Raw genomic sequence first — 17,005 nt, forward strand, 5'->3', positions numbered from 1 at the left:
GGGTGAGGCCCAGCTCAGTTCTGAACGTGATCAGTTTGAGGTGTCTAGTGGCGATCCAGGGGCGATGCTGAGGGAGAGGTGGGGCGAGACAGAGGGACTGGGGAGTCACAGGATATGGATGGACTGGCTGGGAGCACAGAGGAAGCAAGTGCGGGCAGACTGAGGACCCGGGCTGAGCCCGGTTCACTGCGCACTGTCTGACTCGCTTGTTCTCCCTCCTTGTCCGGTGTCCCTTGTCTCTGTGACTGTTCTCACATCTGCTTCCTTTGTCTCAGAACTCCAGCTGTGTCCTGGGTCCAGCTCTCTCCCCTCCCCCACACCGTCTTCTCCTCCTTCCCTCCACTCCCCCTCCCCCTCTGCCCGCAGTCTGTGCGCGGGCGGTGGCGGGAGAGCAGGCAGCAGGCGTCGGCCCCGGGCGGGGGTCTCACCGGACGGGCCGGTTGGCGGCGTCGGGGTCCCGCGCCGTCACCACGCCGACCAGGGAGCCCACCTGCGCGTCCTCCTGCACCTCCAGGAGGCCAGAGGGCGGCCGGAACTCGGGGGGCTCATCCACGTCTGTCACGGCCACGCGCACGATCGCCTGGTCGCGGAACGTGCCCAGGTCAGCGAAGCGCGGGTCCACGAACTTGTTCAGGGCCTCCAGGACCACGGTGTGCACAGGCTGGGACTCGAAGTCCAGGCGCTGGGGGAGGGAGCAGAGGGCCGATGAGTGGGCTGGGGACTGCTCAGGTACCGTCAAATCCCAAGTCCGGGAGGTAGGCCCAGAGAGGGCGGGGCTGGCCCAAAGTTACAAGTGGGCTCAGCAGGGGCGCCTGGAGAGTCCCGGACCAACCCTCTCTGGTTACAGGTGGAGAAAGTGAGGCTCTCAGGGGGACAGTATTGCCTAGGGACAAAACAGCTGCTCAGGGCTGACCGGAACTGACATCCTGACTTTTGCTACCCAGTACAGTATGTTGGGGCATTTCATTAATTTATTAATTTACGAAGCACTTACTATGAGCCAGTGCTTTAAATATATTAACTTATCTAATTTAACAACATCCTCCACAGGGTTTTATTATTATTATCATCTCATTTTACACATGAGGAAATTGAAGTCCAGAAGGCTGTGTCACTTGCTCAAGGTCAAGTTAGCAGGTAGTCACTCTAGAAGCAGGATTCAAACCCAGGCAGTGTAGCTCCCATGTCCTGGCCCTTAACCCCACAAGAGGAAGGGGCATTGGCTCTGCTGCTGACCAGCTGTGTGTCTGTGGGCAATCTATTTAGCGCTTTGTGCCTCATTCGAGAGGATAAAACACAGCATTCCTTGGTACATAGGTGGTAGCAGCTAATGCCAGTTGAGCCTGATAAGCCAGGCGCCTTAGAGCTTTCCTGGAGATCTGGCTAAACCCAGAGAAGCAGAGCCTTGCTTCTCTCATCAGAGAGTCCTAATGGGTGACCCTCTGATGAATGAGCTCCATGGCCGTGGGTTGGCTCTGGCTTTCTAAAGACAATGGCTTATAGCAAGGAGAAATTGCAATGGCGGGGCTGCCGGCTCCTCGGTTGCATGGTGGGGGCGCTATCGGAGTGCGAGGGTGACTTTTACAGAGACCCGCCCTGTGTGAAGGGAGGGACCCTCCCTTTCTCTCAGGACCACCCCACCTTCTCCAGCAGCAAAAAAGGGCCACCTCCTTCCTCCGTCCTGTTGCCTGGGAAATCAAGATGCAAGGAGGCAGGCGGTGGCCTGGCTTGGGAGTGAGCAATGGTTTCTGGAGCCAAGTCATCAATCAGGCGGGGGTCTGCTCCCTGAGCCAGCACTGATTTCACAGAGACACCTCAGGCGCCAGTGCTGGAGCCAGCGGGAGGGGCCCTGAGCAGGGAAGGGAGGGGGGGGAGGGGCAGCACTGAGCGGGAGAACAAGTGCAGTGCTGGAGTCCAGAGGCTGGGCGAGGAGCCTGATTCTGCTGCTCCGTGATGCTGCGCCTCCTGTGCCTCCAGTTCCCCATCTGTGAAATGGGCTCACCTTACAGTGCGGACAGATGGAGATGAGAAGCCTGCCAACCACGTAAGGCTTAAAGTGGTTGCTTCTGGAGCCATAATGCTTGGGCTCCCATCCCTCCGCTGCTCTGCAAGATGCATGACCTTGGATGCAAATTACTGAGCTTCTCTGGGCCTATGAAACGGGTAATAACAGTACCCCGGAGGGTTGTTGTGGGGATGGAATGAGTTAATGCATGGAAAGCAGTTGAAGGGCGCCTGACACATTGTAAACACTTTATTATAAGTATCAGCTTTCATATTACTATCCTCTGGGAAGAAATTGAAGAAACTGGGAGTTTTCTCTGTCCTCATACCCTCAGGGCCAGGTAGAGAGTGGGTCTAATGTGCTTATTGAGTGAATGGAGGGTTGTCAGGGGCAGATGCTTCTGTGGGTCCCAGAAGGCAGATCCCAGGCTCATTTGTGTTTTAGAAAGACAGGTTTTGGCTGAATGGGAGGAGGAAGAGCTGGACAATGACGGGGACTGAACATTCCGTCCCTGGAGGTGTACAAAGTCCTATAAGCATCTGAGGGCCAGTTCAAGGGATTGAGACCTCCTGTGGGAGAGCAGGGCTGGAGGGGACGGTCTGCACAGCTCTCAGTTGCCAAGCCCAGGACCAAGTCCTGGAAGAAGGATTTTTGCTTTTTTATTTGACCTCCGTCCCTTTCCCCTAGGGATCACCGAGTTTGCATTTTTGGCTTCTCGTTCCTAGGTAAGCCGGTGGGTGAGGAAGGCTGTTAGACTCAGGAAGGAGAGAGCTTGGAGTCGCCAGACCTGGGTTCGAATCCCAACTCTACCCCTTCCAGGTGTGACCTTGGGCAAGCTCTTTTACCTCTCAAAGCCTGTTTTCTCATCTGTAAAAATGGGCATAATGATGCTTCCTTCAGAGGGAAGGGAGAAGATTTTAAAAAATAATGCAGGTGAAGATCCTGGTATGGACTTGAAGTAGCACACTGTAGTTATTAAAAGCACTGATTCAAATCTGGATTGAACCCTGCCTCTGACAACTAGCTGTGCAACCTTGAGCAAGTCACCTAACCTTGCTGTGCCTCATTTTCTCATTTGTAAAGTGAGACTGACACCATCAGCACTTTGCCGGGTTGATCTAGGTTGACCTAATCCCCAGAGTGGAGTGGAGTGGGGGTATTTGGTTGCTCAGAGGCCTCTCTGACTCCACCCTCTGGGGCCTGCCTCCCCCATCCCTTCCTGGGGTAGCTGTACCTTCTGCACGACGATGATGGCCTCCTGAGTGTCGCTGTCCGTGGTGACCTTGAACACATGGCCACCGCTGCCACTCTCCTCCTTGAGGTGATAAGTCATATCTGTGTTCTCACCCACGTCTGAGTCCTCGGCCTTCACTCGTCCCACCGCTGTGCCGATGGGGGCCGACTCCTGAATGCTGAACTGGTACATCTCTGTAGGGGATACGGCTGTGAGCCGGGGTGGGGCAGCCCATGCCCCAGCTCCCACCAATTCTAGGGGAGAATTCTAGGTGAGGGGGACCCAGATGGGCTCCAGGGAGGGCAGTGTTTGCACGGGGCTCCTAGCTTGGCCAGGATGGTGCTCTGTAGACATGCGGGAGGCAGTGTGAAGGGGAGGGTCCTAACTCTGAGCCCGGGTTTGTTTGCTTATTGATTTGGGAACGTGCCTGCCGTTCTTTGGGCCTCAGCTTCCCCATCTGCCCAGTGAAAGGGACAGAGGAGCACAGCGGTCAAGGCTAAGGCTCTGCAGTCAGTCCTGGCTGTGTAATCCTGAGCTTTGGTTCCCTCATCTGTAGAATGGGAATAATAATAGTGCCTTCCTCACGGCATTGTTATCACGGTTAACTTAGATGACAATGCCTATAAAATGCTTAGTACAGTGCCTAGCACATGGTAGCTACTCAATAAATGGAAGAAATGGTATTAAAAGGGTGGGGCTTCATGCTGATTTTTCTGTTGCTGTTGACAACACCAATTCCTTCATATCTGCGTTTTTATCGAGCAGCTGTGATGTCCCAGATGAAGTTCTAGGCATTGGAGTCACAGCAACAGGCAAAACAGACCAAAATCCCAGTTCTCACAGTGCTTTCCTCTTAATGGAAAGAGAAAAACACTGAACAGTCACCTCAGTTAGACATACAGTATGTCAAATGGTGATGGGTACTTTGGAGAAAAATAAAGCAGGAGAAGGGGAGGGGAGTGACGATGAGGGCGTGTGCAGAGTTGTAAAGCGGGTGATCAAGAAAGGCCTTCCTGGAAAGCTGACATTTTTGCAAAAGACCGAGGGAGGTGAGGGAGTGAGCCAAGCAGATATTTGGGAAAGAGCGTTCTTGACAGAGGGGACAGCAGGTGCAAAGGCCCTGAGGTGGGTGTGATGCCTGGCATGTAGGAAGAATGGCGTGATGAGCACTATGGCTAGAGGGGTGGAGCAGATGGAAAACCAGAAGATACGAGGTCGGATGGAACACAAACGGCCCCCTGCTGTCTTCTCAGAGCCGAGGCTGAGGCGAGGGTGATTTGTTAAATGATGGGCTGGTACAGATGAAGCAGGGCTGTGGAGGTGGGGATTACCTCTTGGGGTCCCCACACAGGGCTGGACACCCCTCGTGTGGACTGGGTGCCTCTGATTCATTCCCACACAGCAGCTAGTGGGGGATCTTTCTAAAATGCAAGCTGATCGTGCCACTTCCCTGCTTTAATCCTCCCCATAGCTCCCCACTGTCTTTGGGCTGCAGTTGTGCAAGCCCCTTGGCAGCCTTACAAAAGATGCTGGCTACTTGGCCCCTGCTGACTTCCACAGCCTCATCCCCCGACTTCCCTACCCCATAGTTTCCGTCAGGCTGAAGTTCTTGTAGTTCCTTAAAAATGACTTGCTCTGTCTCACCTCCAGGCAGTGCCCCTCTTTATTCTCCCCTCTGCCTTTGCCTCCCCAATCGCTATTCCCCTTTTGGTTTCAGGAATGTCACCTCCTCCGGGGAGCCTTCCTAGACCTCCCGTGTGCCCAGGGCCCCCAAACTTATCCCTTCGTAAGGATTACTGCATTTCCCTATCATTTTCTGTTTATTCTCTCCCTCTCTCCCACAGCCATTTCTGGAAGGCAGGATGAATATCTCTTATTCATCAGGTATTCTCAGTGCCTGGCAATACACCAGACTCTCACATAAAATAAATGCATGAGTGACTAGTAAGTGAATGAATGAAAAGCAGCATGAGTTACCAGTGTACGGTCACCAGGTTAACACAAATGAAAGAGTCTAATAATACCAAATGTTGGCGAGGATGTGGTACAACGAACACATGCATTTCTTCACGGAGGAAGATGGTTTGGCTTTTTTTTAGTAAAGTTCAAGTTGAATAGATCCCATGAGCCAGCTGTTCTGCTTCTCTGTATACACACTAGAGAGATGTGTGCAAAACGGCACTAGGGGATGTGCAACAATGTTCCAAGCAGTGTCTCCATAACAGCCTCCAACTGGAAACATCCCAAATGTCCATCGACAGTAGAATAGATAAACCACGGACTACTATACAACAATGAAAATGACCCAATGATAGCTACAAGCAACAACATATAATTTCACAAACATAATTCTGAGAGACCAAATACTTTGTATGATTCCATTTATATAAGTTAAAAACAACTGAAATGGAACCCTAATGCCAGGTGACGCACACATAGATGAATTGACCCTAAGGAAAAGCGAGGACGTGATGATCACGAGAGCGGATCCTGGTTAATTCCGGAGGGAGGGTCGGGGAGAGGTTATGATCAGCAAAGGACATGGGGGGTGTTCGGAGGCCCTGATCGGTGGTTACAGGAATGTTTGCTTCACATTGACATTGCTATTTTACACCCTTCTGTTTGTGTGCTATGTTTCGCAATAAAGAAATGCTGAAAATAAAGAGTGAATAAATGAATGAGTAAACAAGAGTCTTCCTGGGGCCCTGGAACTTTTTCTCTTCTTTGTCCCACTCCTTCTGGCTCAGCGCTGGCCTCGAACCTGGCATAATTGGGTGGAAGATTAGGTGCCCCCACTCCTCTACCTGGTGCTTCGAAGCTTCCCCATAGTGGGTGGAGTTGGGCTGGGGGAGCGAGCCGTGGGCTGGCTTCTGTTCCAGGCTCCCTGGCGATGTGGAGCTGGCTGGTGGGCTCTGCCCACACCGCTTCGTGTCTGGGCTGAGGCGCTAGGCCTCGATGACGCTGCTTTCTCAGCTAAGGGATTGGATTCCTTATCTCACGGGGGTCAGTCCCCTGTGGCGGGGCCTAATGTGAGAGCAGCAGACCTTGAGTAATAACTCTCCCGATAGGAATCAGCCCAGCTCCCCGCGGCATTTAGTCTCTGCCAGCCTCTGTGGCTTCCTCGGCACTGCTCTTGGCCTGAGCCTGGGACAGAGGGGCTGGCAGGGCTGATGGGGAGATAGGGGATTGGCCCCAGAGAAACCCCTTCCCCTGCTGTGCCAGGAGAGGCAGAGAGTGGAAAGACGTCATAATTCAGAAGCACAGAATCCTGCCCTCAAGGCTCGGAGGAGGAGGGAAAAAGACCTGTCACTCCGAACGTCACCTTCTCCAGGCACAGTTAGGTGTCCCTCGGTATGGCTGCAATCTCTGCTTCATTCCTATGTCCATTCCTCCCCACCCCCCGCCCTTTGCAAGCTTGGGTCAGTGGCAGATCCCGTGCAATAAATGGGATAGGGGTGTGTGGACAGATGGGGGCTCACCGTCCGCAGGAAGCAAGGTGAGGGGTGTCAAGGTAACCACATTACTTGGAAGTATGGAAAATCAGACAACTTAGGGTCCTTCTCTGCAAGAAGTATACTGAAGGGGCCTGGGGGAAAGGGGTCAACTTGGGTAGGTAGACAGACAAACAGATGGGAGTCCCTCTTTTGGTGGGAAGCTGAAAGGGAACTCAGGGTCAGTGGGTGGCTTGGAAGGATGAACAGACACCCACAGTGCTCCCCTCCCCCGACATGGAAGCCCAATGAGGGGAGTGCTGGGGGTCGGTGGCTGGCTTGGATGGGCTAACAGACAGGCACACAGATGTGACCTCCTCCTTCTGGAAAGGCCTCACTCACTCTGCGGGAAACGGGGAGGGTTGTCATTGACATCAGTGACCACGATGGTGACGGTTGTGGAGCCTGAGAGGCCGCCCAGCTGGCCCGCCATGTCTGTGGCCTGGATTACCACCTCGTAGCGCTCCTGGCTCTCTCGGTCAAGGTCAGGCACAGCCGTTCTGATCACACCTGTGGGTGAGGGAGGATGAGCCCCGGGAAGCCCCCACCAGCTGCCAGCTGATGTGAAGACCCTTGCACAGGCCGAAGCTGGCTCGTCCAAGGTCAGGAGGGGAGCGCAGAAGACAGTCATGGCCTTGGCGCAGGTACAGGGCTCAGCAGCCACCACACACACTCACACACTCACACGTGCTCATACAGATATGCTAGTACATTCACAAAGTAGCACACACACTCAGCACTCCACATTCACACTCACGCACAAACACACAGCTATCAGATTCACCACTTTCAAATATCCACTCTCCCACACACTCACACACATTTATATACAGGCATACTAACACACACACTGTCACACACGCTCACACTTTCAAACACACACTCACACATACATGCATACACACGCATACTCACACACTCACACACAATATAAAAGCAACAGAATGGACTATTTGTTTTACTAAAAAGAGGCATGGGGGCTAGAACCTACCACTGGTGATCCCTTGGGCAATTTATTCCACTTTTGAGGCCACAGTTTCCCCATGTGGGGGTGAACCCAGATATGCCCTGAGTGAGCATGGCCTGTGCCTGATCATCTCTCTGTCAGTGGCACTCGGCCCAGAGCCAGGCATGGGGTGGCAGCTTGGTGACTGCTTAACAAAGTGAAGACTCACCCTCACACTCAGGTACACTCACTATGGAGTCACAGTCACCTGTACACACACACACAGTATGTCACACACTTATGTGTTACATACATAAGCACAATGTGGTCACATACACACATGCACACTGACACACACTCATTCTCACACACACTCTTCCCTGATTACATCATCCCCTGGTCCTTGGAGCCCCAGCCCCTGGCCCTCAGCCTGGCACTAGCTAACGGCCAAACAGACAATCCTTCAAGCTGTTAATGGACATGGGTAAGGGGGAGGGGAGGCAGGAATGAGGTGACTGCAAGATGAATTCTGCTGAGGGCCAGGTTGTGTTTCTTGTCTCCTTGCCAGTGGGAGACGAGGGTGGAGCAGCGAGTCGATGAGGCATTCAGAGCCTCCCCCACGACCCACTCCAACCTGCCGAGCACCAGGTGGTGACAGGTGGTGCCCAGGGCTTGAGCACCAGGTGGAGTCATGCACCAGCAGCCCCATGATGCGCCCAATAAAACCTAATCTCTGAGTCCTGATGTCCCCAAGCAGCCTACAGACTCCATTAAAGGCAATGGAATGAGAGAAGAGGCTGGTGTGTGTGTGTGTGTGTGTGTGTGTGTAGCAGCGGGAGCTAGAGGGGAGCACCTAGGTGGTGGCCCTGCCTTTTTTGAGAAATGGCATGTATACTCCATCTAATCAAAGGCCACACAGACCCTTTATCAGTGGCCTTTGAGACTCCTCAATAGGCCCATCCTGACCTCTTCTCTGTCAAAACTGGTCTCCCCTAAGAGAGGGGAATCTTGGAAGCAGATGAGCTTGGGCAGCTCTGCCATTTTTAGGCCATGTGACTTGAACAAATCCCTTCACCTCTCTGAACCTCAGTTTCCTCATCTGCGAAATGGGATAACCACAAGACTCACTAAAAAAAATGATTTCTCAACCTCAGCACTATGGCCATTTGGGCAGGACAATTCTACCTACCCGATGCCAGTAGCAGCACCCTTCCCGCCCGCCCCAGTTCCAAAAATGTCTTCGGATACTGTCAAGTGGCCCTGGTGGCAAAATCAGTTGAGAACCACCGGTGTCGAGTTTCATCTCATGACAATTGCATGTGACAATAATGACAGTCACTAACATTGATGTGCATTCATTCACTCTGTGCCCGGCACTGTTCTAAGCACCTGAAGTGAAATGCCTCATTGAATCCTCTCAACACCTTATGAGGAAGGTGCTGTGATTATCCTCATTTTCCAGATAGGGAGATGGAGGCCCAGAGTCACAGATGTAGAAAGCACACAGCCAGGATTCAAGCAGCCACTCTGGCCCCAGAGTCCATGCTTTGAGCTGCTCTGCTGGCATGCTGTGAGGATGGAGGGTTCCCCCACCACCAACTGCCTTGTCTCCTTTGCCCCACCCACCACCAGGTACAAGGACAGAGCCCACGCCTCTGACAGAGGGACGCCACTCTTGTGATGTTGTCTCAGCTTCTGGAATATCCTTCTTGCTTTTCTCAGTCCTAACCAAGCCATTTTTGTCAATCATGCAGCAGGTCTTCCTTGACCTACCCCTCACACGCTGCACCTCAACACTGGCTTTGCAAGAGGGGCACCCTTCTGGGGATGGGGCAGGGCCCAGGGTCTGCTAGCTGAGTCTTTGCAGCCTGGCAGTGAGCTGTTGCAGCTCTGCACAGCAGGGGCTGTACGGGGAGGATGGGAAGGTGGGCCTGTGTGTCTTCTGCCCTGGGGCGAGGGGAGGGGGCTGGGAGGGGTTTGAAAGGTGGGAAAGAGCAGAAGAGGAAGAGGGAGGACAGGATAAAGGATGAAGGCGACAGAGCTGGAAGAAGAGAGAGATCGAAAAGAAAAGAGGGCCTGCGGAAAAGAGACAGACAGAAGGCTAGTTGGAGGAAAGACATGCACGTGGAGACAGAGGTAGAGAAAGAAAGGGAGGCGAGGGAGACAGAGAGGGAGGGAGACCCACAGAGACAGAAAAAGAGAGAAGGAAAGAGGGAAGCAGTACAGCCGGAGGGAAATATACACCCAGGAGGGGAAGCAAGAGAGAGAGATCAACAGAGAGACAGAGACCAGACAGGGAGCCCAAAGTGAACAAGGCAGAAAGGCAGGGAGGGGAGCCGACCAGCTGAGCATTACTGTGTGCTAAGCTTTGTGCGCGTCACTACGACTAGGCTCTCACTGAACGCAGAGGTTGCTGGTGGGATTGGGGCCACTGTGCCTCTATGAGCTTGTGGGGCTCGGAGCAGACGTCGGGCTGAGGTCCATGCCTGTGGGTGAGGAGCCATGCGGATGTTGCTGGCCTTCTTGCTGGCCTTGCCACTTGCAGCTCTAGAGGAACAAGGGACACTAAACTCTTTCTTGGAAACTGGTCAAGAAGAGTATGTGATCAGGTGCCATCTCTGGGACTAGGAGGCCTGGGTGCCCCAGAGTTACACTCAGTGATCGGTTGCTATGGTAACGACTCCCAATGAATCACACTTCTCAGACTCTTTGTCTTGGGTCATCCCCTCCCACACCGATTCTGGTCTTGGCCATGCAACTTGCTTTGATCAATGGGACATCAGCAGTGTGACAAAAGCAGAGGCCTGATAAACTCTTGTGTGCTGGGGCCTGTCCTCTTGGAACCCTGAGACCACCATGCTGTGATCAGAAGCCCAGGATGAAAGGCCATGGAGGGAGAGGCCGAGTCATGCTAGCTGACCCAGCTGACCTGCTAGCTGACTGTTGCCACATGAGTTAGCCCAACAAATCTACAGAACTATGACAAATAATAAATCACTGCTGTTTTAAGCCACCATGTTTTGGGGTAGTTAGTTATATAGCAGTGGGTAGCTGATAGAGAAATTGAGTTCTTTGGCCTGTTCCTCTCCTGGGTGCACTCATGCAGCTGCTGGAGGGTCAGCTGTCTCAGAAGGCCCAAGGTGGCTTCCTGCACATGTCTGGCAGTTGACCCTGGCTGTTGGCCAGACCTTCTCTCATCCTCTAGCAGGCTGGGCTGACTTCCTTAAATAGCAGTCTTAGGACCACATTCCCAGAGAGAGAGTGAAAACTTCAAGGTCTCTTAAGGCCTAGTCTGGGAATTTACTGAACATCTCTTCTGCTACATTCTGATGGCCAAAGCAGTCAGGGTACAAGGCCGGCTCAAATTCAAGGGGTAGGAGGAACAGCAAAGTCACTTTACTAAGAGGCCAGTTGTAGGATGGGAGGAATTGACAGCGTATTTTGCTGTCTACTATGTTTCCACTCCCCCTTCTGCCTCCTGATGCTGGGAAAAGCATCCTGGAGGCTGGTCCACTCCTGGGGTCCCAGGGTAAAATTCCTAAATCGGTTCATGGAGTTGTCCTTGAAACCTTCTGGCTCTGCACATTCATTCATTCACTCGTTTATTAAACTCTTACTGCAGGCCTACTATGTGCAGGGGCTACAGAATCAGATATGAGATAGTGCAGAAAGGAAGGACTTTGGAGTCAGACAGATATGGTTCAAGACTTCTTTCTAGCTTTTACATGCTATCCGACCTTGGACAAGTTCTTGAGTCTGTCTGCGCATCAGTTTCCTGTCCTATAAAGTGGAGATACCCAGTTGATAAGGATATTGAGAGGGTGAAATGAGATGAAGATTCCAGCAGCAGATTTGAAGATGCCTCTCTGATCCCCCTTCTCGAGTCCTGGGTTGGGTACCCCATAAATTAGCTCCACGAGGTCAGAGATCACTGGCTTTGTTCATCATCTTATCTACAGGGTCTGGCACATAGTAGGTGTTCAGTAAACATTTTGACTGCCTGACCAGCCCCACAGACCCTCTATCCTGCCTTTTGCAGCCTACCTGTGATTGTCTATTTGTTTCTGGTTTCTCTGTTGGAACAAAAGCCCCATGAGGGCAGAAACCAAACCTAATTTATCATCCTGACCCAGGATCTGGCACTCAGAAGGTACTCAACAAAGGTTAGTTTCATTATCTCCCAGGAAAATAGACATCTCTAGCCTAGCTGAGAACTTTTAGTGGATATCTTGAAGTCCGGGTGAGTCTTTCTATCCTTGCTGGGGTGGTGGTGGGCGGGGCTGGGAATTAGAACCTGGCTACGGCTCCCTGCAGCCTCATCCTCACCCATCATCCCCAGTTCCAGCTGTTGTCCTCGCCACCCCACCATCCCCTCCAAATGCTGCAGAAGGGGCCCTAGAGCCCGAGTGATGCCTCATTAGCCTGCAAATGCCATCTCTGTCGCCCCTGTGGGGGGATTGCTGGCAGGCCTGGCCTTTAAAACACACACGTTAATTCCTCCTCTGGCACTGGGCACCCCGCCTCCTCCCTTCCCTCACACCTTCCTCTCAGGCCCCGTTCCGGCTCTGCTCCCTGCTATCTGCACAGCGAGAACAGACTGTACCTCGCAGCGGCTGCTAAATATAGACCCGCCATCAGTGGAATATTCCTGGCTGGGGAAATGGAGCTGGGGCTGAGAAAAGGCACCGGGGTAGCTCCTACAGTGGGGCTGAAGGCAAGGGGAGGGGAAAATCTGGTCCTTCTTTCAGAAATGTCAACAAAGACCCTTTCAGCCTGAGAAAGTTGAGGGGCCCTAGAACAAAGACCCCACTGACACCTTCACCTGCCTTGCCTGGTGCTCACTTTCTGGCTTCTTGGGGAACGAACTCTTCCCACCCTCCCAGGCTCCATGACTCCCCACTTGTCCACTTTCACTTGACCCTCTGCAGAAGGGGATGTTCTTCTTTAGAACCTGGCCATTCTCCTCACTCTCTTGGAGTCTGGTCCTTCATCTGTTCACCCCTGCTACTTCCCAGACTCAGTCTTGGCCCTTACCTCATTTCTATGTTTTGTTTCTTCCTACCCTTCGTTCCCTGAAAGCTGATCAACTCCAAGGGCCCCACCTCCTCAGGCTCCATCATCATCATCATTATCATCATCATCATCATCCCCACCACCATCATCATCTTCATCCCCTTGGTTTCCATGTATGTACCAAGTGTTGTGCTGAGCACCTCACACACTAGCTGTTCCCTGGGCCTGCAAGCTCTCCCCTAAATATTGAGTGGCTTCCAACCTCACTTCATTCAGTTCTCTGCCCCAGGGTCACTTCCCCAGCAAGGCTTGTCCTGATTTCTTTATCTAAGTCTCTCCTGTTTACCTGCTTTATGTTTCTTCCTCGCACTCATTGCTACTTGACATTATGTTATATGTTTACACACTGATTTTCTGTATTCCCAACTTGAATGAAAGCTCTACAAGGATGGGCTCTTGGGTTTGCCTACTGCTACATTCCTAAAGTCTAGAACAGATCTGGGCACCTAGTAGGTACTCAATAAAGAGATGTCGAATGAATGAATTCTTCCATTGAATCCTCACAACAATCAAGTGAGATGGGTATTATTATCCCTCTTGCACACATGAGGAGACCAAAGCTTACAAAACATTATTGAATCTCCAAGCCTATATTTTAGATGGCCTGCTAGATGTTCTAGATGTTTCTTTCCTCTTCTTCTCTTAAGGCTAGTATGGTTAAAACGGAATTAACGAGCTCTGCACTAGATCGCAGGGCACAGTTGCTGATTCGTTGACTCCTAGATAGTTCTCTTAATCCACATTCCTCCTTCTGTTTCTGTAGTTGGCATCCCTCCCTATCCCAAGGCCCAAAGTTAGGTACCCCAGATTCCTCCCTCAATTTAGTCTGTTACATTCATCCAGGCCCCCAAGATTTGCCCTTCTCAAGATCTCACTGATGGCCCTCTACTCTAGAGGTCTCCAGACCCCAGGCCATGGACGAGTACCAGTCTATGGCCTCTTAAGAAGTGGGCCACACAGCAGGAGGTGAGCAGCAAGTGAGCGAAGTTTCATCTGTATTTGCAGCTGCTCCCCAGCATTAGCATCACCGCCTCAGCTCCACCTCAGATCATCAGGCATTAGATTGTCATAGGGGCATCAGTCCCTGGTGCCAAAAAGGTTGGGGACCGCTGCTCTAGTCCCTCTTCGGCACCTCAGCTAACCTGCACAACCAATCCTACATCATCTTTGGCCCCCTGACTAGATGAAGTAGGTTAAGGAGTCTGGGCGGGCTTCCGAGAATTGGCACAGGCTTTGGATTTTGTCCTTCAGGGCTCTCTGCTGGCCATCCCAGGCTCCTGGGTCTCCCTGAATTCAGTGCCTGCCTCCGAGCCATGCTCTACAGCAGCAGCCCAAGGGATCTTGTTAAAATGAAAACCTGAGCATGTCACTTCCTTGCTCCAAAGTCATCAATGAACCCACGGTGTTGGTGAGGGGAAACAGGCTCCCTTGCATGTGGCTCTCAAGGGTGCAATCTGGTACATTTTGGCATTATCTATCCAGATTCCAAATAAATGCATGTGCTCTTTGACCCAGCTTTTCTACTTCCCGAAAATTATCCTGCAGATATACTCACACACGCACAAAATGATATATGTACGAGGTTATTCACTGTAGCATCGTTCGTTGTAGCAAAAGATTGGAAAGACCGTAAGTGTCCATCAATAGGGGGCTGGTGAAACAAATGTTTGTGTAACTACAACAGCTGTTAAATAAAAGAATGGGAGAGCTCTTTATGTACTGATACGGAATAATCTTCAAGATGTATTGGTAAGCAAAAAAGGCAAGCAGTGTGTTATAGCTACCATTCGTGCAAAAAAAAAATAAATAAAACAAATCCATGTACCTATTTTCTTGTACATGCATAGAATAGCTCTGGAAAGATACACAAGAAAATTACATTGGTTGCCTTGGAGACACAGACTGGGTGGCTGGGGGACTGGAAGGGGTAAAGAATTTCCACTAAATACCCATTTGTACTTTTTGAATTTTGAACCTCGAAATATATTTTCTATTTAAAAATAACTTAATAGTTTTCAAGTGAATGAATCCAAGATCTTGTAAGATATATACACCAAGTGGCTACCTTTGGGGCTGCAATTACTGGGGATGGGGGAAGGAAGCTCTTTCTTTCTTTCTTTCTTTCTTTTTTTTTTTTTTTAACATTTTTAAATGTTTGAACATTCTCTAAAATGTCTTAGTTTTGTAAGGAGAAAATAATAAAGACGTTATGTGTACGAAAATACAGCTATAACTGTGCTCATAGACTGGACTCTTCAACCCCTCCCTCCAAACGAAACAAGATAAACACATAAACAGAAACCCTAAATGCAAATCCATCAAACACCCCTCCCTCCCTCTTTGCCCTGAGAATAAGACCCAAGCTCTCCAGCCTGGCTTGCACTCTGTACAGTCAGGCCTCAGCCGGCCTCTCCACATCACCTCCCCGCAAACCGGCTTCCCCAACCCTGAGTTGCTTACAATTCCCCTCATGCCTCAGGCTGTCCTCTTCCTCTCACTTCTGCCTGCATCTTGCCCTCTGCCGGGAATGCCCTTCTCTGAATCTGCATCTGGCCAACACCTTCTTATCCTTTGGAGATACTGCTACCCCCTCCAAGAACCTTGCATCTTAATTGCCCATGCATATGACTGTCTCCCTCCCCCACCAGACTGTGAGCCCCATGATGGCACTTGTCCCCTCCTATCACAGGGACAGAGAGAGCACTGCTGCTGGAATTGGCAGCCACTCCCAGCTGGGCGACCTCGAGTGAGCCACTTCACTTCTCTGAGCCTCCGTCTCCTTCTGTCCTCCCTGACACTCTTGCAAGGCTCATCAGGTTCTAACGTCAGAGCGAAGTGAGGGACGGTGGGTGGGGGTGCCGCATCATTGTTTGGTAGTGCTGGGGGAGGGCAAATAATCAGAGAAGCCACTCCTCCCTGACAGCCTCTGTCTTTCCATCAGTTCCTTAACAACTGCCATTTGAACAGAGCTTTCACGATTGCTGAAAAGGTGCCTTTCATCGGCCAATTCCTCCAAACTACACTTATGACCGACCCCGTAAGGGCTGAGAATACGCCTGCCTCAGTTTAGCTCCAAGGACAAGGGGGCCATTCAGCTCTCCGAAGTCCTTTTAAGGCGCCCATAGTGGCCGCCTCCAGCCTTCGTTTTTCTGCCAGCCTCGAAAGCGCCCCCTCACTATTCCTTTCTGTTTCTCAGTCCTTCTCTCTTCCTGCTCCATTGTCCCTCCCTCTCTGCGACCCTTGGGTCTCCAGGAGCTGGCAAGTTGCTTCCTTGTCTTGCGTCCTATCCTCAGCGCTGTTTGATTAGAAGACAGAGAGCAGACCTCTGGCTGTGGTCCTCGGCCCGCCCCCTCCGCCCCCTCCTCTTACGTCACTCCTCTGGTTCCGCCCCAGGCCCCGCCTCTTCGGCCCGGCCCCGCCCCTCACCGGTCTTTGGGTCCACTGTGAAGTGGTGCTCTCCATCCAGCAGGCTGTACACCAGTCGAGCGCTGCTGCCGTAAGTAGGGTCATCCGCATCCGAGGCCATCACCTGCATCACCGACGTGCCTGGGCCCAGGGGACCAAGCAACACAGGGGTCACCTGGGGCTGCTCAGCTCGTCGTGCCCACCTCTCCCCACCCCCAAGGAGGCCATTGAAACCAGTCCCCTCACAGTTCCCATCCCCACACCGAGTCCCAACACGCTTCCTGATCTGGGGCCTTCCTAGTGGCTGGCACAAGTATGACCGTGGTGTCGGATCTGGATTCACATTTCCCTTCAGTGGTTCCCAGTGGTAGGACTCTGGCAACGAAAAACAACCTCTCTGAATCTGTTTCCTTTCCAGCAAAATGGGGAAAATTCCGGTCTTTGGTTCGTGAGGGAAGGCATTCTAAACTCCCAGTGCAGAACGGGCTCAGAGCGGCCTCTCAGTGGGTGGTGGCCACGGTCATTTCTACGGGTTGAAGTCATCACAGAGTTGGAGCTAGGACTGAAAACCAGGCACCTGACTCCACCCATCCAGTCCCTCCAGATTTCTCAAGGGAATTTTTCCTTTTTCCTCCCTACACCCCTCACCCTCACACCTCCCTTATCCCCCTATCCCGCCACCGAGCCGGGGAGCGGGGAGGGGGCCAGCCCAGAAGAACAACTAAGTTTATTGGGACTCAGAGGCCAGTGTCTTTTGATCCCCGGGGAAGGAGATGGCAGTGCTCAGCTTTTCCCTTTGGGAAATAATTGTCTGTGAGCCCTGGTGCCCTCCTGGCCCCTCCCTGCTTTCC

At 52.0% G+C, this 17,005-nt stretch overlaps 1 protein-coding gene across 1 annotated transcript in view; it reads right to left on the reverse strand.

Moving 5' to 3' along the window:
* Window positions 1-17,005, reverse strand: part of CDH22 (cadherin 22) — a gene marked incomplete at its 5' end in the record, with an annotated part of 69,121 nt that overhangs the window by 30,206 nt on the left and 21,910 nt on the right. Inside the window, 4 exons of the mRNA XM_006922078.1 lie at window positions 429-682; window positions 3,240-3,433; window positions 7,073-7,240; window positions 16,176-16,295. Of these exons, the coding sequence (XP_006922140.1) occupies window positions 429-682; window positions 3,240-3,433; window positions 7,073-7,240; window positions 16,176-16,295 (736 nt within the window). The remainder of the gene's footprint in view (window positions 1-428; window positions 683-3,239; window positions 3,434-7,072; window positions 7,241-16,175; window positions 16,296-17,005) is intronic.

Source organism: Pteropus alecto, unplaced genomic scaffold (genome assembly GCF_000325575.1).
Source record: "Pteropus alecto unplaced genomic scaffold, ASM32557v1 scaffold45, whole genome shotgun sequence".
NCBI lineage: Eukaryota > Metazoa > Chordata > Mammalia > Chiroptera > Pteropodidae > Pteropus > Pteropus alecto.